General features: G+C 40.7%; 1 protein-coding gene across 1 annotated transcript; it reads right to left on the reverse strand.

Moving 5' to 3' along the window:
* Nucleotides 1-3,292: 3,292 nt before the first annotated feature.
* On the reverse strand, nucleotides 3,293-22,981 carry LOC124276587. The gene is made up of 2 exons (XM_046712235.1): nucleotides 22,394-22,981; nucleotides 3,293-5,298 (listed from the first exon to the last, which is right to left on the reverse strand). Exon 2 carries the CDS (start codon nucleotides 4,921-4,923, stop codon nucleotides 3,550-3,552), a length of 1,374 nt encoding a protein of 457 aa, XP_046568191.1. The 5' UTR covers nucleotides 4,924-5,298; nucleotides 22,394-22,981; the 3' UTR covers nucleotides 3,293-3,549.

Consider the following 22,981-nt stretch of genomic DNA (forward strand, 5'->3'; position numbering starts at 1 on the left):
GATGTAACAAGATGTGATTAACACATTATACGACTGTCCTTGTCGATTTAGATGCAGCGATTTGCTGTGCAGAGTTGCGTCCCTTGAGCACGCTGGAAACCCATGATTATGGGTTCGAATCTCCGTTCGCCTTGGTTATGTTTCTAGATTTGTCAGCCGTGGGCGTGGGTTTCACCAAACTGGTAAACGTTTAAACTTGCATCAGTTCTAGCTTCCACCCCCTACCAAGAAGACGTGTTGCGATATACATGCAATGCTGTTTCCAAGACGACAAATTCTCTCACTCACTCACTCACTCACTAACATGAATTCCTATAGTGTCAACGCGGTTCGTACTGTTCCGTACACCAACCTTCAAGCTGGAAGTTTTTTTAACCACCGGTTACCTCCCCCTGCCGACGGCTTTTGTTGTTCTAGACTTGGCTACTGTCTTCATGAAAGCGCTAACCCTGCGTCGAGTGGGACCAGTTTATCAGGGTCTGTGTTGTCAGGCACCGATTATTACTTGAAAACGAGGCTTAGATTCAATCACATCCCTTGACATCACTGTTCATACTATCAGTCTCTGCTTATCTCGCTTGCCAACGTGGTTTGTGTTGCTAACTACCAGTTACCTCCCTTGACAAGTTGTTTGTGTTATTAACATCCAGCTACCTTCCTTGATGACGTGGTTTGTGCTGCTAACCACCAGTTACCTCCCTTGACAAGGTTGTTTGTGTTATTAACCTCCAGCTACCTTCCTTGATGACGTGGTTTGTGCTGTTAACCACCAGTTACCTCCCTTGACAAGGTTGTTTGTGTTATTAACCTCCAGCTACCTTCCTTGATGACGTGGTTTGTGCTGCTAACCACCAGTTACCTCCCTTGACAAGGTTGTTTGTGTTATTAACCTCCAGCTACCTTCCTTGATGACGTGGTTTGTGATGCTAGCCACCAGTTACCTCCCTTGACAAGGTTGTTTGTGTTATTAACCTCCAGCTACCTTCCTTGATGACGTGGTTTGTGCTGCTCACCACCACTTACCTCCGTTAATGATGTAGTTTATGCTGTCTGTCTGAAGACGCCGAGGCTCGTTCCGTTTATTGTCGTTTTAAGGCTTGAGTACGTTGACTGTGGCATGAAACAACATTCACTCAGTCACTGGGAGTGTACTAAACACCTTTGTTTATTTGTTGTTTAACGCTGCACTTAGCAATATTCCAGCTATATGACGGCGGTCTGTAAATAGTCTGGACCAGACGAGCAGGTGATTGCCGTGAGCATAAGTCCACGCAACTGGGGTTCGATGACATGCGTCAACCAAGTCATCGAGTCTGACCAAGCGATCGCGTTAGGTGTCCTTAACGTTTGTTGTTTAAAGGGACGGTAGGGTAGCCTAATGGTTAAAGCGTCCGCTCGTCACACTGAAGACCCAGGTTCGATTCGACAATATGTGAAGCCCATTTCTGGTGTTCTCAGCCGTGATATTGCTGTAATCTTGCTAAAAGCGACCCAAAATCTCCGCCGTGATATACTCACTCACTCATTGTTGTTTAAAACCGCACTCAGCGACATAATGGTCTGTAAATAATTGAGTCTGGAACGAACGAAGTATAATCTGGATTATCACATGGGTCTGTTTAGTCCGGTTTAAACAGAAGTCCGGATTTATGAGGTTATGGCAGAAAATACAGTACTAGACAAACAGATGAAAGGCTGAATGAAATATTATTTATCACAGTAGTTTTGGGGCCGAAAACGTTGTCCGGTATTAACAGAAATCCGGATTAATCAGAATCCTATTTGACAGATTTGAATGTATATAATATCAAGAAACACAAACATCATTGGAACATGTAGTAATATATCTCATATAACAAACATATAGATAAATCATTATATTACAACAAATCTGTAGTACGGACACCCTCAGTTATCCAGTGTTGTTTTTACCCCTTCTATGTTGATATACACACTGGATATTCGAGGATGGTTAGGCATATAAGGCAATATTAAGGCAGGATTAGTCTGCACAGTCACAAATATTGTCACAAATATTGTCACATACTTCCAGTTTTCCATGCTGCAAAAGCTACACACACTCTCTCTCTCAAATCAAGGATATTCGACGATATACTTAAATGTAAAGCAAAGACTTTGATGACTCTTGCTTCATAGGAGTCATTATAAAAAAAATGTTACGAGGGAGGAGTGCAGAGAAAGGGACAGCCAGGTTTTCGAGAACGGATGGAGACGGCACAGCACAGGTTAATGAATAAATAACTTTGTCTGTGAACGTGCTTCTCGAACACCTGGCTGTCCCCTTCTCTGCACTCCTCCCTCGTAACAAACAGTGAACTGTGTCAATATTTTAATGATAGTTTGTTAAACAACTTTTTTATTTTTGGGACAAAAATTCTGCAAAAAACTCACAGAGTGGGTATGATGTTTTGATTATGATCAGCGTTTCACTGAGTAATTTATGTTTATTAGTTTTCGAGTTAGATTGCAATTCGTCGGTCCGCTTTGGAGCCAAACGGACTATAGGTTCCTAAGTTGACCAATAAATCTGTCATTAGGAACAGCAGGAACCTTTGGCACGGTGTTCCTTGGATTCATTGCAATCTCACATGGTGAAATAACCTAGAAATTAGGAATGAAACATACAACTTTATGGATGCAACTTATTGTTCATCGTCATCCATGAAGTTGTATGTTTCATCTTTTACTGACCAACTTCCAGAATGTCGATCAAACAATTAGAAATTATGATAGTCAATCGCAAACATTTGAAATGCTAATAATATCTTGGATGTAACCGGTGGTTAACTACCTTAACAGGAACACAGACACCTTCTAGAAAGTCCACCATCACTGTGACCACCACACAACGGTGGTAGTAGCACAGGGACAATAGCATTGGCCAGCAATATTCGGAAATAATCTGAGCCCCTGTTTCACAAAATACCACTAGCACTACGGTTGTCTTCAGCCTGTTAAAGTATGGGAGTTACGATCATCTTAAAGGTCGTTTATCGGACGTGTCACAGTGTTAAGGTGGGAATAACTTCAATACTTCAACATAGTTTTACTTATAGTTTACATATAGTCGTAGCGCTAGCGTTGCTTTGTCACAGGGATTAGTCCAAACCGTGCCCCCCTCCCTGCATGTCATGTACAAATGTATCAATGACCCCCCCCTCCCTGCCATAATTTTTAAGCATAATTTAAGATATATCACCATGTACAAAATATCTCACCCGCTAGAACGTGTGTACAAAATTGATTGCCCCCCACCCCCCAAATTCATCATCACACCCCAGCCATTAATTATGAACGGTCCCTTGCAGCAGAAGATGAAGTATCTTATAATCTCACACAAGTCACAGTTTTCAAGGTAATATAACAACATATTTTTAACACCAGTCACTAGATATCATACAAAATGAATAGTAGCCCCGTAACACATCTACAAACATATGACATATTTCTGTCCCAGCATTGCATCACAGTAATTCTTTGGCATCGGCAAAATCACATCTGTCTGGTGAAGCATCTCAGTGATGCGCATCACCTCCTTACGTTCAGTCGCAGAAGCATTGAGTCCAACATTCGCCGCAGACACTTACGCACCCGTTTGCTGAACAGCAGATACCAGGTGGGATACACTGGTGCGTTGATGTAGAAGAGCAGACGACAACAAAGCAGGGCGATGACTCGGCTGGAAGGCGAGACTGCGGCAAGAGCGCGCGGGAAACTGCAGAAGATAAGCGGAAGCGAGCAGACGAGATAGGCACAGAACATAACAAGACTGTTTCTGATAGCGCTGCTTAAACTGACTCGGTCCCGTCTTAGAAACTGGTTTCTCAAGGCTGAGCTGTTCTTTAACATCTGAAAACGCTCGAGATCCGCACCTAGTGATATGTCCGTGAAATCCGGGCAACGTGACCTTGTAGAAGATGTACTGCCACTGCTCAAGGTCATCTGCAGTTGCCGCTTCTGATTGTCCTGTTTCTGCAGGTTGACGGCGCGGATCGGGTTTTCTAAGGCAAGGATGTCTTCAAAGGCAAGGGTATTGTCACACTTCTGGTAATGCACAAGTGTATCATTTGATTTTTGGGAGACGGTAAACGGTCTACCAGCTGCTGCATCTGCAGGATGGTAAGATCGCCCACAAGGCACTGTCAGATCCGCAACGTCCGAGGCAAGACTAGGGGCGCGTTGCCATGGAGTCACGCGATTTTTGGCAAATGTACCAGTGACATTTAATGTCTTGAAAATACTGTAATAGGAAGAAAATATAGTCACAAGGCCGACTAGGAACACCCCGAGGATGAATAAAATGATTGCCATTTGTTCGACGGCAAAAGTTGACGTATTTGAAAGGTAATAGTCCTTACGAAATGGGTCTAGGGTTGTCTCCATGATGTTGCTTGTTCCAGCGTAGGTCAAGCTGCACGTCATGCTCAATAAAAGGGAGATAATCCAGTTCCCGACGATTGACCTTGAGACAATCTGCCGCCGGGTCCGCAAGGTCAGAGACGGCTCCTTGATCGTTTTTTGGCGGTAGTAGCCAATGGATGCAAATGTTCCCCAGTACTGAAGGAGGGAATTATACACAATAAACAGCTGCGTGCCAGAGAGAGCCTGACTCATCTCGTAGGTGACGTCGCTGACGCTGTTGACGTTGACGCCGACCATGGAGAGGAGCATGCTGATACAGAGCAAGATGTTGTTGATGCAGATATTGAGGAGGTGACTGTTGGGGGGCGTTTTCAGACTGGGGGAGTGTTGCAGTATCAGCATCAATAGAGCGTTGATGAGAAGGCTGACGACGATGTTGACGGAAAGACAGAGCAACGCGAACACGGTAACGCCGTACGGAAGTTCCCACACCTCGCAACTACTAGAAATGTTTCCACACTCTCCGGTAGTGTTGTTCATATTCAGATACCTATGAAACAGGTATCATTTCCTGGTTCACGACCTTGACCGAATTTTCAGATCGGACTTCAACCCCGGACCTCATCATATGTCATCCTAAAATACTTGCCGTTATTTTCTGTTTCCACGTTTGGAGCTAACGATGATGTTGCGTACATAACGTTGTTCTAAATACACACGTCAAAGACGTCACTGTGAGAATATACTTTTCTTGGCACGAAACACTCTCACTCCGGCCTATTCGTGACGACCCTCGCTAGCTTGTTTCATCAACACTGCTTCCTGATGCAGACGTGTTGTGGTTAATCCAGTTCTCTGTCGTCTGTGTTGACGCCATCAAGCAGCAACGTCGACGAAGACATACACACATCCTGTCTGAAAGAGAAGACATAAATGATGAAATGTATGCCACCACAAGCTGCCAATGTTGTACGTACATCGGTAAAGCTGAACGACAACTCACATATACGTATAGGCAGTAAGAACCCATTTCAGGCCTAAAGCAGTAATTACTATCTCCAGTGATATGTAACAGCGTCCGCCATGCTTCTCTTTACCTCTAAAAATCAGGTCGAGGTACGTGAAATCATAAGTGTGTTACCTGTGGTAATACCTGTCTCGGAAAGGTGTGCAGCTCAGGTGTCCCGGTGAGGAACCAGAGCATGTTTAATCAATACACACGCCACACTACTGTCGTTCCACCTGCACTTACCTGTGCGTTCCACTCAGGTATCATTAACACTAATGGATATTGTCATCGGTATATCGATTCAGGAGGAAAACATATATCATCGGTGAATATTTGCGTAACATTTTTGGACTAAGGTGTCATTAACTGAGAGATGGGGGCAAAGAAAGTACAGTCGTGTTTTATCGTTTGTAAAATTAAAATTGTAATTACATGCTACATAATATTGAGCGAAAATACAAAGTGTATGTCACAAAGATATAAGTAGTCTCCAGCCGACCCTCAGAAAGAATAATGAATGTCAACCAGAAAGAATATCCCGTCGACTCTCCCGTCTTTCTCCCCTCTCTCTGTCTTTCTCCCCCTCCTCTCTCACCCTCTCTCTCTATCCCTCCCCGTGTCTGTCTGTCCTGTACATCCCACTCTTTGCCGTCTCTATATATATCTCTCTATATATCTCTCTACCTCTCTGTATATCTCTACGTCTCTCTATATATCTACCTCTCTATATATCTCCCTATCTCACTATATATATATCTCCCTATATATATCTCTACCTCCCTATCTCTATCTATATATATCTCCCTATCTATATATATATATATATACTTCTCTCTCTATATATATATATATATATATATATATATATATATATATATATATATATCTATATATATATCTATCTCTTTATATATATATCTCTCTCTCTCTCTATATATATCTCTATCTCTATATATATATATCTACCTCTATATATATCTCCCTATCTCTCTCTATATATATATATCTCTCTTTCTATGTCTCTCTATACATATATATCTACTACTCTCTCTCTCTCTATATATATATATATCTACTCTATATCTCTCTCTCTATATATATATATATCTATATCTATATATATATAGATCTACTCTATATCTTTCTATATATATCTCTCTCACTATATATGTCTCTACTCTCTCTCTCTCTCTCTCATATATATATATATCTGATGACCATAGCTGGCGGATGTTAGTTAGTTCATACATAAATACCAGATATAATACCAGGACGGTTGTAATCATATCCTTACCCCCATATAAAGACGTAGGGTGTCTATACTAAATAAATACTGTCTCACACTATCATATGTGTCAACAGAAAGATTTATTGACTGTTTGTAACGTTTAACATACGCTATACCTTAGTGCGCATGCCACAACACCTTGCAGGTAAAACGTCACTGCAACATATTAATGGGTTTCATTGATTTGCGAGTTTAATGAAGGTAACTGTACGATGTACGGTGTTGACAGGGCTAGAAACTATCATAGGTCCCCCGGACCCAAGATATGACAGAGATTCCCTGATACTCTAAAACAACCTTTTCGAAATTCAAGATTTCACCCGGGCGGTGAGGTAGTCTAATCTTTAAAGCGTTCGCCCGTCATGCCGAAGACCCGGGTTCGATTCCCCATATGAATACAATGTGTGAAGCCCATTTCTGGTGTCCCCAGCCGTGATATTGCTGGAATATTGTTAAAAGCTGCGTAAAACTAAACTCTTTCAAGATTTATTCATACTTATTTCAAGGACATCTATCCTATTTTCAAGACCAAATGTTTAAATAAAAGAAGCGAATCTTGATATTGAACATCACTCGAAAACAACATTCGCTTGAGAGTTCTTGCAACACCATATATTGTCTATATAAACAGGGGTGGTGGGGTAGCCCAGTGGTTAAAGCGTTTGCTCGTCACGCCGAAGACCCGGGTTCGATTCCCCACATTGGTACAATGTGTTCCCGGCTGTGATGTTGCTGGAATATTGCTAAAAGCGGCGTTAAACCAAAGTTACTTACTCGCTCACTCACTCACTATAGAAACAGAGAGTCTTGACAACATCCTACAGCAAGTCCCTGATAATGATCAAAGTCCTTGGAACTCAAAGATTATACGTTATGGAATCCTGGAAGGGACATTGTCGCGTTGTCGCCCTCTCAAATACAAGCAAAATGAGGCAAAATTAACCAAAATGTGACACGCGACATTTCGCCCATTTGTCGCATGTCGCTTTTTTGAATAATAATTTTCTATTCCTCCAAAGGGCGACACGCGACAATGCGACAAATTGGCGAAATGTCGCGTTGTCGCGATGTCGCGTGTTAGTTTATTTTGCCTCATTTTACTTGTTTTTGAGAGTGCGACAACGCGACAATGTCCCTTCTCGGACTTCATAATACGTACCTTGATTTCACGAAGAAGGAATTTAATAACCTCAATCCACATGTCGGCACCAAACAAATCTCTATGCTTATCAGTCGTTTATGATCTTCGCTAATTCCCAATCTGCTTGGCGACCTTTGAGTCACCATCCTCCCCCGACGTTGAACATAAACAAGGAATTGTGCAACACGGGACCCCGTACAGAGTGGCACTCGGATTGTGTATTCCAACAAGGGCTTCAATTTATGTGCGTCTCTAAATACGACGAGATTGTAAATACGGCTCGAGATTCGAGTAATGATGTCAGTAGCCTTGAGATAGGGTAGTGGAGGGTTTACCATGAGCTCGAGTGCTCTTGATGGACGCTACTCGCTGAGAAGGAAATTGACATGGTTTCAACATCGACCACTACAACAGCGAGCAGTAAATCAACCCGAGATCTGTCCGAGAGGCAGGGATGACGGATTTCACGATAACAATTTAATCCCTGTGTAGACATACTGGTTTTGATTAGGTAGAATATTTACTGCATATGAGCAAACGTTTTGCTGATTTGCCATAACTCCAGGTGATACTCGTGTGAGTGGAATATAGTTTCGGTGATACACTTTAGTGAGTGAGTGAGTGAGTTGGGTGTAACGCCACTTTTAGCAATATTCCAGCAACATCACGGCGGGGGACACCAGAAATAGGCTTCACACATTGTACCCTTGTGGAGAATCGAACGGTCTTCGGCGTGACGAGCGAACGCATTAACCACTAGGCTATCCCACCGCCCCGGTGCTACTTGTGAATACGTACCGTCAGGGCAAATAGATAGACAACAGATATAGGTGAGTGAGTTACGTTTTACGCTGCACTCAGCAATATTCTAGCTATATGGCGGCGGTCTGTATATAATCGAGTCTAGACCAGACAATCCAGTGATCAACAGCACGAGCATCGATCTACGCAATTGGGATACGATGACATGTGTCAACCAAGTCAGCGAGCCTGACCACCCGATCCCGTTAGTCGCCTCTTACAAGCAATATCAATTCTAACCCGGATCTTCACGTGTACAACAGGTATATAGGTATAATATTTATAAACGATCTTTTTATTCACAGACAAACGTTGGCCTCTTATCAGATTTGTTTTTGGTTTTTTTCCCCTCATAACGTACTGCACACATAAACTATCACTGACACCACTGGTGGTGACACTGAACTGTAAACCTACGATACAATGCATTGTAATATTTTAATCATAAATCTGAATCTGTCCATTGATCACGTGAATTAAGCGGATTTCTCCTGGCGTGTCAAATTACAGCGTAAGAAGTGTTATTTATTTTGTTATGAAATGAAATCTTGCTCTTCAGATTCCAATAGAACCATACAAAATGTGTTTTACGCAAACATATTAAACGTTGGGTTTCGATTTCAGGAAGCTTTGACTCGACCTGAACCAAAACGAATGCTCAAAGGCAGGCCATGCCCATGACTCAGCACAATTGAACTCGTGATAAGGATCGCGGACCTTTATGACAGCCTAGGCTATCAGTTGTTGGAGAGATAAGCAGGTGTGTTGTATAGTCAACCCTATGTGTTCCCCTCCTTACATCAGACTAAACAAACGTTATCAGTCGTGTGTGTGCGCTGCAGGCCTCGTGTGCGTGTGTGTGTGTGCTTTACATTTAGTGTGTGTGTGTGTGTACATGTGCTTCAAGATTGGTGTGTGTGCATCGTGCTTGGTGTGTGTGTGTGTGTTTCATGCTTGGTGTGTGTGAACGTGTGCCCTTCATGCTTGGTGTGTGTGTGTGAGTGTGTGCTTCATGCTAGGTGCGTGTGCGCTTTAAGTTTGGTGTGTGTAGGATGCTTGGTGCGTGTAAGTGTGTGTGCTTCATGCTTGGTGTGTGTGCACTTTAAGTTTGGTGTGTGTGTAGCATGCTTGGTGTGTGAGTGCGTGTGTGCTGTACATTTAGTGTGTAGCATGCTTGGTGTGTGTGAGTGTCTGTGCGATGTAAACTTATGCTTGGTGTGAGTGTCTGTGCGCTTTAAGTTTGGTGTGTGTAACATGCTTGGTTTGTGTGAGTGTGTGTGTAGCATGATGGGTGTGTGTAGCATGCTTGGTTTGTGTGTATAGCATGCTTGGTGTGTGTGCTTTAAATTTGGTGTGTGTAGCCTGCTTGGTGTGTGAGTGTGTGCATTAAATTTGTTGTGTGTGTGTAGCGCATGCTTGGTGTGTGTGTGTGTGCGTGCGTGCGCGCGCGCTTAAATTTGGTGTGTGTGTGAGTATGTGTGGTTCATGTTTGGTGTGTCTCCTTCCTGCAGGACTTGTGTGCTTTATGTTAGGTGTGTTGTGTGTGTCATGCTTGGCTTGTGTTGTGTGTTGTGTTTCATACTTGACCAATCTTGGTCTGAGCTTGTGTGTGTGTGTTTGTGATCACATTTTGTGCTCATTCGTTTCCTCATGCATACATATTTCTGATCAGAGAGGAAATATTCAAGTAAGGAATTCAACTCAAGCTTCAGGTATATACCAAGAGTGCACATCCAACCTAGGCTAAACAGATGAGATTGTTTCACCTGTCTTTTATTCTCCCCAAATGGTAACATATGTTATCTTTGGGATTACACTTTCAGTAAAGTATACATAGAGAATCTCACCCAAGAGTCTACTGATATCAATTATATCAACACGAGTTGATAAAGTGACAAATATCTGAGGCTTGCCGAGGATATTTTTACTTTTGTCAACGAGGGTTGAGATTCTATTTATCATCAAAAATCACTCTTCATTAGTTTTCAATGAAAAATGTACATCTCTGAAAACGGTACTTTACCATTAGACTTGCAGTGCAGCAATCTCATAGCATTGTGACGTCATCAGGTTCACGACGTCATAGCATTGTCAGGGCATTGTTCAAAATCTATTCTACCATGACTTCAGTAAACACTGGATTGTGATTGGTTAATTAAAGTCATTCAGAGGTATATAATCACGTTATACAGGTGTCTGATTTTCCATGGTCAATTATACATGGTTAACGGTAATGCACTATTTTTGTCTGCCCGCCAACATGGCGGACACCAAACAACCTACCGATGCAACGATAAATTACGGCGATTTTACTGTTGGAAATCACACATATGTCTTTAAAGATGGATTTAGCGATGACGGGCTCGACTTACTACTTGCGTAAATCCCAGCAATAGGTGTTTATACATACAAAAGTACTTCGAAAGCATGGAAACAAATATTTAGTCGAACAAGATCAAAACATCGTCTGCTTTCCGAATAAAAATTCAGCAAAAACAAATATGTTTGCGTTGATTCTATGTTATGTCAGAATAGATCCAGCAATAGACTGCTACATAATTTCCGTGTTAAATTCATTATCAGCTTTCGTCAACGATATCGCCACTGATCTAGATCCGGTAACGGAGGATGCATTAACATCGAACGCCGAAGACTGACTGACTGAATTTGGTTTTACGCCGCTTTTAGCAATATTCCAGCAATATCACGGCGGGGGACACCAGAAATGGGCTTCACTCATTGTACCCATGTGGGGTACAACGCTTTAACCACTAGACTACCCTACCGCCCCCGAACGCCGAAGAAATTCCGTCCACATAAATAAACAGTTGGGTTATCAATTCAAACAAAATGATATTTTGAAATTTGTACTGTTTCAAATTTAGCGGTAGTACAACACAATTACAGAATCTGCAAACCGTTCTGTTTAGCCCAACATATTCTTTTTCTAAAGGTATAATATCGTTGAAAAAGTTATTTAGCTTAGTCATGATCCCTCTTATCCATTACACTGCTTGATATTAAAGTATAATTAATTACCTTACCGTGTTTATGCCAGAGGTACACCCTTATGTCCTGATCCATCCTTTCGGAAATATCACCACAAATCTGGCTCTTTGTCAACAGACTCGCGAACATGCCAGCGAATCAGATTCAATTTGAATTCACTACACTTTGAAGCCACTAGGTCACAAAACACTTTCCAAAATGTTGAAAATAATATCCGTAGAATCGAATTTGAGCACAAAGTACACACATGAGTGTGTAAGAGTCACCACAGCTGTCGCACGCAGACGTAGAGGTGCATGAAATCGTCAAGTTGACAGGGCGCAAAATTCAACAGTATCTAAATTCGCTACAACACGGACTTCTCGTTACAGCAAAAGCGCCTCTACTCTTAAATTTTGTACCAGTACCAGTAATTAGATATCAAAGACTATCTCAGTCATACAATCAGGTTAACCTTGCGCAAACTGTCAGATGCTCTCCTGTCGCATCTTTCCAAATTTGCACGTAAATGTAAACAATGACTTCCGAGAAAAGGTCAAGGCCATGAGGTTGCTGCCATTATTCTGGTGGGGTTAGGGTCTACGGTGGAATTTTCAAATGTGAACCAAGCTTTTTTAAACTTATTTGATATATGTTTTCCAACTTATCAGTTAATGATTGATGATTGATGCATTGAAAAAACAAAACGTGATTTGTTATTACTGAATCTGGAGTTTGTTAGTCATTGGCGATTTGCCACCAATCACCCCGTTTCGGGCGATGCCACTTGAGATTGGAATGCAAGGCCGCTTCACGTATTGACTCGTAACCAAAGAATGAGCTCCACCTTAAACTGTTCATAAAATGATCATGGTAGAATGGAGATAAGCCTACTGTGTTGGAAAATCAGAGGTATATAACGAAATTATAATAGCTCTAAATTGTTCATTTAAAACCTCACGCTACGCGTTCGGTTTTAAATGAAATTTAGAGCTATTATAATTTCGTTATATACCTCTGATTTTCCCACACAGTAGGTTTATCTCCTAATTCTACCATGACTTCAGTAAACACTGGATTGTGATTGGTTAATTAAAGTCATTCAGAGGTATATAATCACGTTATACAGGTGTCTGATTTTCCATGGTCAATTATACATGGTTAACGGTAATGCACTATTTTTGTCTGCCCGCCAACATGGTGGACTCCAAACAACCTACCGATGCATCGATAAATTACGGCGATTTTGCTGTCGGAAATTACACATATGTCTTTAAAGATGGATTTAGCGATGACGGGCTCGACTCACTACTTGCGTGAATCACAGCAATAGGTGTTTATACATACAAAAGTACTTCGAAAGCATGAAAACAAACATTCAGTCGAACAAGATCAAAACATCGTCTGCTTTCCGAATAAAAATTCAGCAAGAAAAAATATGTTTACGTTGATTCTATGTTATGTCAGAATAGATCCAGCAATAGACTGCTACATAATTTCCGTGTTAAAATTATTATCAGCTTTCGTCAACGATATCGCCACTGATCTTGATCCGGTAACGGAGGATGCATTAACACCGAACGCCGAAGAAATTTTAATGACTCCCGTCCACATAAATAAACAGTGGGGTTATCAATTCAAACAAAATTATATATTTTTTGAGGAATTTGTACTGTTTCAAATTTAGCGGTAGTAAAACACAATTACAGAATCTGCAAACCGTTCTGTTTAGCCCAACATATTGTTTTCTAAAAGTATAATATCGTTGAAAAAGTTATTTAGCTTAGTCATGATCCGTTAAGACTTCCGCCCGTATCTCCCCCTTAAATTTCCTTCAAATCATATCAACAGAATCTATATACGTTCGGCTTTAAATGAAATTTAGAGCTATTATAATTTCGTTATATACCTCTGATTTTCCCACACAGTAGGTTTATCTCCTAACAGTCAATACGATATTTGATCTCACACATGCAATATCTCCTGTGGAACACATGTTTGGATGATAAATTATATTTCTCATGTAAGAAAAAAGCGCCCAAGAACAAATCGGCAACACACTTCCCTCCGGCCAGTAGTCCTCAGGCGCCAACACGACGGACAATATCATCTGGTAGGTCAATATGATATAACACTAATGGGAATGCGTTATATTCTATTTCGCACAAAAACAACCCGTGGGGTTTCCACCGCAATAGTCATTTCCTACTCAAATTAGGAACCATTATGGCTTATGACAAAATATCAAATAGCCCCAAGTAGCATCAAATATGCAATAGGGCGAATTGTTTGGTAGGGTTGTCATGGTAACTGCAAATGCTACATCTAGCACATCCTCTATAAGAAGCACCATCTCTGACAATACATACACGTGTATGCATGTTTAATCACGATAGTGTCATTATTGTTTGGTGAAGACCAATAAGTGATGTCTGTACGCTATAATGATCTGGCACACAGAAATAATTATCCTGGTGCTACTCACTGGCTTGAAAGTATTTCCATTGTGTCACTAACGAGTCTGTGCACATGACTTACACTTGCCAACATCATGCGCAGAACAATGGCTACACAGATGGAAGGCTAGTGCATCGGCAGAAAGAAAGACTGACTAACTGACTGAGTTTAGTTTTACGCCGCTTTTAGCAATATTCCAGCAATATCACGGCGGGGGACACCAGAAATGGGCTTCACACATTGTACCCATGTGGGGAATCGAACCCGAGTCTTCGGCGTGACGAGCAAACGCTTTAACCACTAGGCTACCCCGCCGCCCCCAGAAAGAAAGAACGTAAACCAAGCTCAATGAGGTGTTTTGTACGAAAGCCTGATGCGTTCACTTTTGTAGCATAAAATATTTTTTCAGTGACAATTTTTGTTGCTTCAGTTATTATTCGTTGCCTCGAGTATTCTATCGTTATTTCAATATAAGGCTTTCGTTACTTCAAGTTTCTTTCAAAAACTTGTAATTTCGAGTATTTAATCGTTGTTTCGAGTATTTTCTCGTTCCTTTAACTTTCTTTCAAAAACTTTGAATTAACGAGAAAATGCTTGAAATTTCAAGTTTTTAGAAAGTATTTGAAGTAACGAGAAAATAATCGAAGTAACGAAAATATAATTGAAGTAACGACAAAATACTCCACGTAACGCGTAAATACTCGCAATTTCAAGTTTTTTGACAGAAACTTGAAGTAACGAGAAAATACTCGAAGCATGCCTACCTGGAATAATGCCTACCTGCAATCAGACCAACCTGGTATTCTGCCTATCTGGAATTCTGCCCACCCGCAATTAGACCTACCTGGATTTCTGCCTACCTGATATTATGTCTACCTGGTATATGCCTAACTAGAGTTATGCCTACCTGGTATTATGCCTACCTGGAATTCTGCCCACCTGATATTATGCCTACCTGCAATTAGACCTACCTGATATTATGCCTTCCTGATATATGCCTACCTGGCATTATGCCTATGTCGTATTATACCTACCTGTTATTCCAGGTGAGTAGATCCAGCTGTCCGTGTTCCGACCGGGAGACGGATGTAGGTAGCTGGGTGCTCGGTCTCACGGAGTTCTCTACTATATACTGGGAAAACGTGACTCCCCAGGATGACTAAACCCAATAACTGGAGAGACACTCTTTCAAACCTTCACCTTTCAAAATTCAGATATTAGTAATTTTCACAATTATCACACGCTATAGACGTCAGAGTTAAAAAAACACACGCCCCAAAATAGGATAGTGACTCGCCGTCCGTCATCAGGATGAGCCGACTTCCATTACTCGTAGTTAAGACTGGCATTCTTGGCTTACACGCATTACATGGTGAATTCTAAAACAGACATACTAACTAACGCTCTAATTTTTTAAAAAGTATTTTGAAAAGGTATATATGCTTCACCGTGGGTACAATGTGTGAAGCCCATTTCTGGTGTCCCCTGACGTGATATTGTTGGAAAATTGCTAAAAGCGGCTTAAAACTCGCTCACTCAATTTTAATTACGTCTGAACCAATACATCCACAACACCGGTGACGCTGCTCCTGGAACGTCATCAACGGCAAGCGTTACAGACAAGAGTTCGTACACTTGTAAATAGCCCCACAAAAGAAGCCATGTATGCTCTGATTAAAAAGGCACGAAATATATATCTGCCTTGCTTGCTTCTGAAAGGGATATGCAACTTGCTAGTTGCATGTCAGCGTATCCTAAATACATAATTGGGTGTTCAAAACGTCAATAACTGGAACGTCTGGTCGACGCTCGATTATGTTCAGACTGTCGTCTAATAGCTGGAATATAGTTTCGGTGATACACTTTAGTGAGTGAGTGAGTATGGTTTTACGCAGCTTTTAGCAATATTCCAGCAAATATCACGGCGGGGAACACCAGAAAGGGGCTTCACACATTGTACCCATGTGGGGAATTGAACCCGGGCCGTCGGCGTGACGAGCGAACGCTTTAACCACAAGACTACCCCACCGCCCCCGATACACTTTAATGAGATTGGTGATCTTCTAGTATGTATTTACTCCGCTTTGTTGACTCGGTCTTATCACGTCGGGGGACACGTTGTGAAGGACTAACACATTGTTCCCAAATGCGAAATCAAACATGACTATTTGGAGTGTAAAGCGAACACTTTACCCATCGACCTACCCAAATGTTCTTTACGTTTGAGCTACAAACAATTGTGTATGCGATGGTGTTTATGTAGTGACCAGAATATAGGCGATTTATGTCATTATGTTAAAAATGAGATTAGTTGTTTGTCAACAAGAGTAGTTGTTGACTTCTATTAGTTAAAACGTGTTCATGTTGTACGCTGGACCCTTGTTGAAGAATGACATACGTTCTGCTGTACGCATATACAATTATCCCCTATCAGTTGTGTATTTGAATTTTGGTCTTGATGTACTATGTACTTGCTTTTTGTTCTAATCGTACGTGAGTCAGCCAGCATTCAGTGATACTACTGCATGTTTAAAGATTGGTGGAAATAATAAAGTATACACTTGAAAATGTATTTTACCAAAAACTTACGAACTAAGTACGTTACACTGAAAGATGTGACCAAAATCATAGAAATGTGACAAATTTGAAAACGAAGTCCAAAACATAACTACAAAGTACATATAAATTACAGCACGACCAAATAACAATTTCATATTTGTTTCGGTGAGTGCGCGTACATGTTCGCGCACACGTGTTTGCGTGTCAGCATTTGTGGGTATTCTAGTCCTCTCCCATTGTCATACCATTCCGCTCTTTGTCAGCCACTGTATTCACCAGACGACGGAGGCGGTCCCCTGTGATGGAGACTATTAAACCTATTGTGCCGAGACTCTTATGTTATATTTACGGCAACGAAAACATTTCCCTTCCAACCACATATAGTTAGTTAAACAAAAAAATCCAGTTTTGGGAGAATGGAACTCATCCTATTTGACTTGGGCTAAATAGTATGAAAATGATAAATGAACGTTAACTTTGATTAAAATCGATTCACTTTAGGCTTTTTCGCCAAAGTTTCAAGTGGTGATACGTAAACTGAGAAACAATCTCACGGCATGTATCCAGTTAAAGGTCACATGCAACCCAAAAATCAAACATAATTAAAACACAATTATCACTTATTCATGACATATAATATACATTGTTGGTTATGAAAAAACATATAAACAAAATTATAAGCGTACAATCGCAAATCAAAAGTGCAATATTGTGTACTTGGGTTTACTTCCCAAGAAACGAAGCAGCCGGGATACCGAACCCAGTCAGAGCGGGTGGGTGTGCACTCAAGTGTAACGGCTGGTTCATTTGCAGATGCCCTCACGGCTCATTGTGTGTGTATATATAGAAATATTGGGTTTTGTAAATACATGCTCATTTTTTGTGTATAACATTTTGCAATCAACAGACATCATAACATGTCATGTGTACAAGTATCACACCTGCCTGTCTGTGTAATTACATAATGTGACTGACTGACTGACTGACTGAGTTTAGTTTTACGCCGCTTTTAGCAATATTCCAGCAATATCACGGCGGGGGACACCAGAAATGAGCTTAACACATTGTGCCCATGTGGGGAATCGAACCCGAGTCTTCGGCGTGACGAGCCAACGCTTTAACCACTAGGCTACCCCACCGCCCCCAAAATGTGACAGAGACCAAACTCGGGCCATAAATCAATGCATTTTGTTTATGGTGTATAACCTGATTGGTGTTAAGTTCAAATTGCATGTGATCAGTGATCGCAGTTGTGTATTAAATATTGTCATTAGCAGACAGGCAGGCAGACACACAGGTGTCAATAAAACAAGACATTGAGTCTGTGACAACGACATATCTATATCACAGTTAGAAATTCTGTCAACGCTAAATAATGACATTGCTTTTAAGTATCGAACTGAGAAAGTGACTCGGTAAGAAGAACGTGTGGTGAAATAGACAAATGAAATTATATAAACAGTTAATTTACTGTCATAACATATAAAAAGCTCGCGCCTGTGAGATATCAACAAAACATTAGAAAAATAGCTCACACCAAAGCCTTCACCGAGTATTCACCGGACAACCCGCTTCCAAGTTGCGCGAACCTATTTCACTGCGCACGTGCTATGAGCGCAGCCGAGCTGTTGGAACCACTTGAATTCCCCCCAAACGCTGGGGGAAAATTAGTGAATCGTTTGAACTACGATTTCGCGCGGTTTTTTTCATCGCGTTATTTTTCAACTTTATAAGTTGAATTTGCATTTTTGATGATTTGTTTCGGTAAGTCCATACCGAAAGGTATCAGAATCTGCAAAGTTGTGTTTTACGTTGCATGTGACCTTTAATATTCACCGGAATGAGCAATAAAGACTGTCTTTTCTGTATCTAAATTGATTTCATTATACATTGTATTGTTGCAGTGCTGGTAAAAATAAAAATGAATGCATTTTATTAAAACGAGTTGAAGTGTATATTAGTCTGTTTGCAGTGAAACGTATCGATGAATTTCACTTTAAACAGAAAAGTAAATCGAATAAGTGAAATTAAGATTGCGAATTCTCATAATTTTACCTGCCAATTGGACATTTAAATCTCAGAATTTTATTCAACTTAGGATAAAAGTTGTTTAACAAACGATCATAGTTTCAAATCGCTATTATTGGTTTTATTACAAGGGGCTATGCACATTAAACGAAACACCGAGAACAAGTAGGGTTGGTCTAACTTAACGCTCATCACGTACATTTGTTTCACTGTTCCAACTACTGCGCTTTCCCCCTTGTAATCCAAAATCCTGGATCCGCCCCTGATGTATGTATTCTTTTTAAGATGTACAATATGAAGAAACAAGGAACGGAAAAAACAAGCTGCGAAACTACAGGAATTTTAAGCAAGATTTATCCACAGTCATATTATACCGAAAACACACAAAAGCGAGTTTGCGAAGTTTTGTTTTGGTGTCGCCCCTCCGAGGATTGAGACAGGCCGCTATGAGAACTTACCAGCAGAAGAAAGACTATGTGTCAGCTGCAACGAAATTGAGGACGAATCTCACACGCTGTTCAAATGCCCAATATACGAAGAGGAGAGAGCTGAACTTTGTAGGAAAAGTGCCCAGATATATGCTGTTTTTACAAACCTTAATGATGTTTTAAAGTTTTATGTACTTTTTAGTGACTGTTATATTGTTTTACACACTGCCAGAACCTGCAATCTTATCGAAACACGCCACCTTTTATATTCCTAATTATACTGTTTTACTTTTATGCCTGTTAGCAGCATTATATGCGTTTACATAATTATGTACATATATTCATATTTCTATATTTATCTATGTATTTAGTAGTTTTTAGTCTCTCATGAATCACTAAGTAATTGGTTGTGTACTTTTAGCCTCTGTGTATTATATTTTATATATGTATCAATCAACTGAATGTATACACAAGTAAGACTTTAATAAAATCATTGTCTGTCTGTCTACAGCTAGGAGGCGTAAATAAAATATCTGTCTGTCTGACAGTCTTGTTGCGTTACTAGTAGGGCAGGACACAGCTCACCCTTGTTTCGCGAGCACCTGCTATCATCAGTGATTTCAAATGAGCGTTTATGTAATTTTGACAGCTATTTTACCTTTGAAGTCCTGTGCAATCAGTGGATAATTAAGATAAAGATTTCTCTACCATTGACGTTTCCAATTTATTCTTCTTCTTCTAAGGACTTGATGTAAAACTGAGAAAAAAATCTATTCGCCAATTATAAAATGTTTTCAAAAAGGATCGTGACTCATATTTCGCTTCAGCAGGGGACAATTTCCGTTTTATATACACTAAACGGCAAAAGAAACGTTACCCTCCTTCCTTTATGAATTACTTAAAAACTATCAAAGATATTTTAGAAGGTATTAGTTTACAAGAAAGCTTAACAACACAGCTTTATGCAAATCACGAAACAAAATTCTCAAATGCATTCATATTTAGGTGAAATGTATCTTTTTGAGAAGAGTTAAATTGTCATATTTTCGTCCATGCCGAAATAAACAAATAACAGTGATTTAGATGTCCAAAAGAAAGGTTGAAATAAAATTCTGCTTAGGGACAAAGATAAACCATTTCAAGTCACCTTTTTCAACTATTAAAACAAGAAACAACTGTTGTAGAGTGTGTAAATTGTAGGGGTGTCACGATTCGGTTCGGTTCAACGAAAATCGAATCGATAGATGTACGATTCGATCTCGATTTCAAATGCATCCATTTCGATTCGATTCAAAAAGTACATACTTTCTAATACTGAGAGTTTATTTCACCTGAAATCGTAAGAAATTATGTTGAAAATTCGATGCTACAAGTGTGGCCAGTGAGAGGGTATTCTCCACTGCCGGAGACATTGTAAGTGCCCAGAGGGCATGTCTTTCAAGTGAAAATTCCTTGCACAGAACATGATCATTCCAAATGACTTACAGTGACATTACAGTCACAATGAACACTTGACACCAGAGTTCGTGACTGAAACTTAATTTCATGATCACTTGTTCAGTGAGTATTTGTTGACAGTGTTCTAATTGTGCATTGTGCCATTTTTTCCAAAGTTTGCCAAATTAAACTGATATTACAACAAATTTGACTTTGTCCTCAGCTTTGGGGAATCGAATCGAAATTAATCGAATCGAACGAACTGAATCGATTATCGTATCGAATCGAAGTGAGAGTGAATCGTAACACCCCCTAGTGAATTGTAAAATAATCATTCCTATGATTTCAGTCTTTTGAAACATTTTCTGCTGATTTGCTTTCGTGAAAACAAGTGACACGTGTCTATGATATTGTGAAAAAATGTTTAGGAACACCTAAAATTATTTTTGTTAACATTTTTGCTTGCAAAGTAACATTTTTTCCATTTTCTGTTTACACATAGCAATATCAATCGCCAAAACGCAGCAATATTCAAGCAGTATTTGCATCCATTTCACATGTAGAATGATTCTATACGGTATAAAGAAAGCCTAGAATACATGATATGATACACAAGTACGAGAAATATGCCACGATTAACAGCTGAAGAGAGAGAAAGAGCCATTGGGATGGTGCAGATGGGGTCGACATCCAATGTTGTTGCCAACGCCTGCGGATGCCACCGTATCACGGTCTGGGCTTCAGACAGACTGGGGTCACCGTAGACAGACCAAGAAGTGGACGTCCACGCATCACAACGCCAGCTGAAGATAGGTACCTCCGTCATTAAGGAAGGAGGGTAACGTTTCTTTTGACGTTTAGTGTATACCTTCTGCATGCTGCCTGGGTTATGTAGGACAAGTAAATATGTATATAAGTATATCCGGATCGCAATAAGACGTCATAACGTGTGGAATGGCAGACTGTCGGACTGAGAGTTAGCTGTCTACTCGAAAAAATATTAGAACATGAAAGATGAATATATACCGAAATACAGGTTAGTATAGTATAACGTGTTTCTTATTTCGTGGGCATTGCAATCGTTGTTGCAAGCATGTTATTTTGTGATTATTAAACTAGGATGGCCGTATGCAATAACACAACACACTTTTTTTGGTTACCAAAACGTCGTAACAACACTGGAAGTGGTAAACGTATTGAAGTTACAACAGTTGCTCGACAAAAACGAGAAATTCATTTCGCAATGGTGGCTTAGAGGTGAAGTCACTTTCACCCGAGCAAATATGTGTTCTGGGTGTCCAATGTTTGACTCGTGTTCTATGTGCGAAGCGCGCTCCGTGTTCAGTTGGTCTTGGTGTGGACCCAAAGTGGCGTATTAACATTCAGTCTAAATGGTCACACAGCTATACTTATTGTCCCTCACACATAACATAATCATTACTTAACCTCCCCCCTATACTGGGGCTTGCTCCCTCACACATCACACTCACAGACTGTCCATCCCTCACTCAATGTCAGTAACACCCTCACTCATTAACACACTAACGTTCCCCTTCCGCCAACTCACTCACTCACTCACTCAGTATTATGCTCCCCACTCTTACGGGGCGGTGAGGTAGCCTAAGTGGTTAACTTCAGGTTAAGCGTTTGCTCGTCACGCCGACGACCCGGGTACGATTTCCCACATGGGTACAATGTGTGAAGCCAATTTCTGGTGTCCCTCGCCGTGATATTGCTGGAATATTGCTAAAAGCGGCGTAAAACTGAACTCACATACCCACACTTGCACACATCCCTACTGATTCTCTCCCAAATTCACAAACAAAACGCTCATAACCTTTTTGGCGATAATCTCCGATGGACCGAACACCTACCGTCTTTATCAGAAGCGTTGACCTCTTGGTGCCCACGGTATGTGTGTTATCTGACCACTAGCATCTCATTGGCCGAATATACACCGATGCTTAAGTCCATCGTCTAATTACTAATAAGCTTAAGCTCCCGCCAGAGAATCGTCCTAGTCTCCCTATAGAACATTTGCTATGAAAACTAACCTGCAGGCTTTGCGTGATTTAACGACCGTTGTTAATCCAATCCCAGGGCATTCCTGTTGACTTTGTCGAGTAAATTGGAAAATAAACGGTCCCGGGTTCACATATAATCCCAAATTCCAGCCTGGTATCAAATGTCACAAACACGTTGAACGTTTATGCAGTAAACAATGCTCCCGCAATCATATTCCATCCATGGCAGCCTGGGGTGGAGTGGTGTATTCAGTCGATATGTCGCAGGTAGACAGCTGACCTTATCTTCTCCGATAAATCCATTCCAGTTCCATCACTTGCGAGCAGAGGTCATTCCAACTCGATCCCTAGTGACGTTTCATCTGAAAGTGAAGTACGACCACGTGAAATCCTGTGTGCTCCTTGGAGAGCTCATTAAGAACGTTAATGTCGAGTTAG

This window comes from Haliotis rubra, unplaced genomic scaffold (assembly GCF_003918875.1).
Source record: "Haliotis rubra isolate DU_JTF1 unplaced genomic scaffold, ASM391887v1 Scf210, whole genome shotgun sequence".
In the NCBI taxonomy this organism is placed as follows: domain Eukaryota; kingdom Metazoa; phylum Mollusca; class Gastropoda; order Lepetellida; family Haliotidae; genus Haliotis; species Haliotis rubra.

What these genes read in the sequence shown, in the direction of transcription:
- LOC124276587 (XM_046712235.1), bottom strand. Translation starts at nt 4,923, where the DNA reads ATGAACAACACTACCGGAGAGTGTGGAAACATTTCTAGTAGTTGCGAG.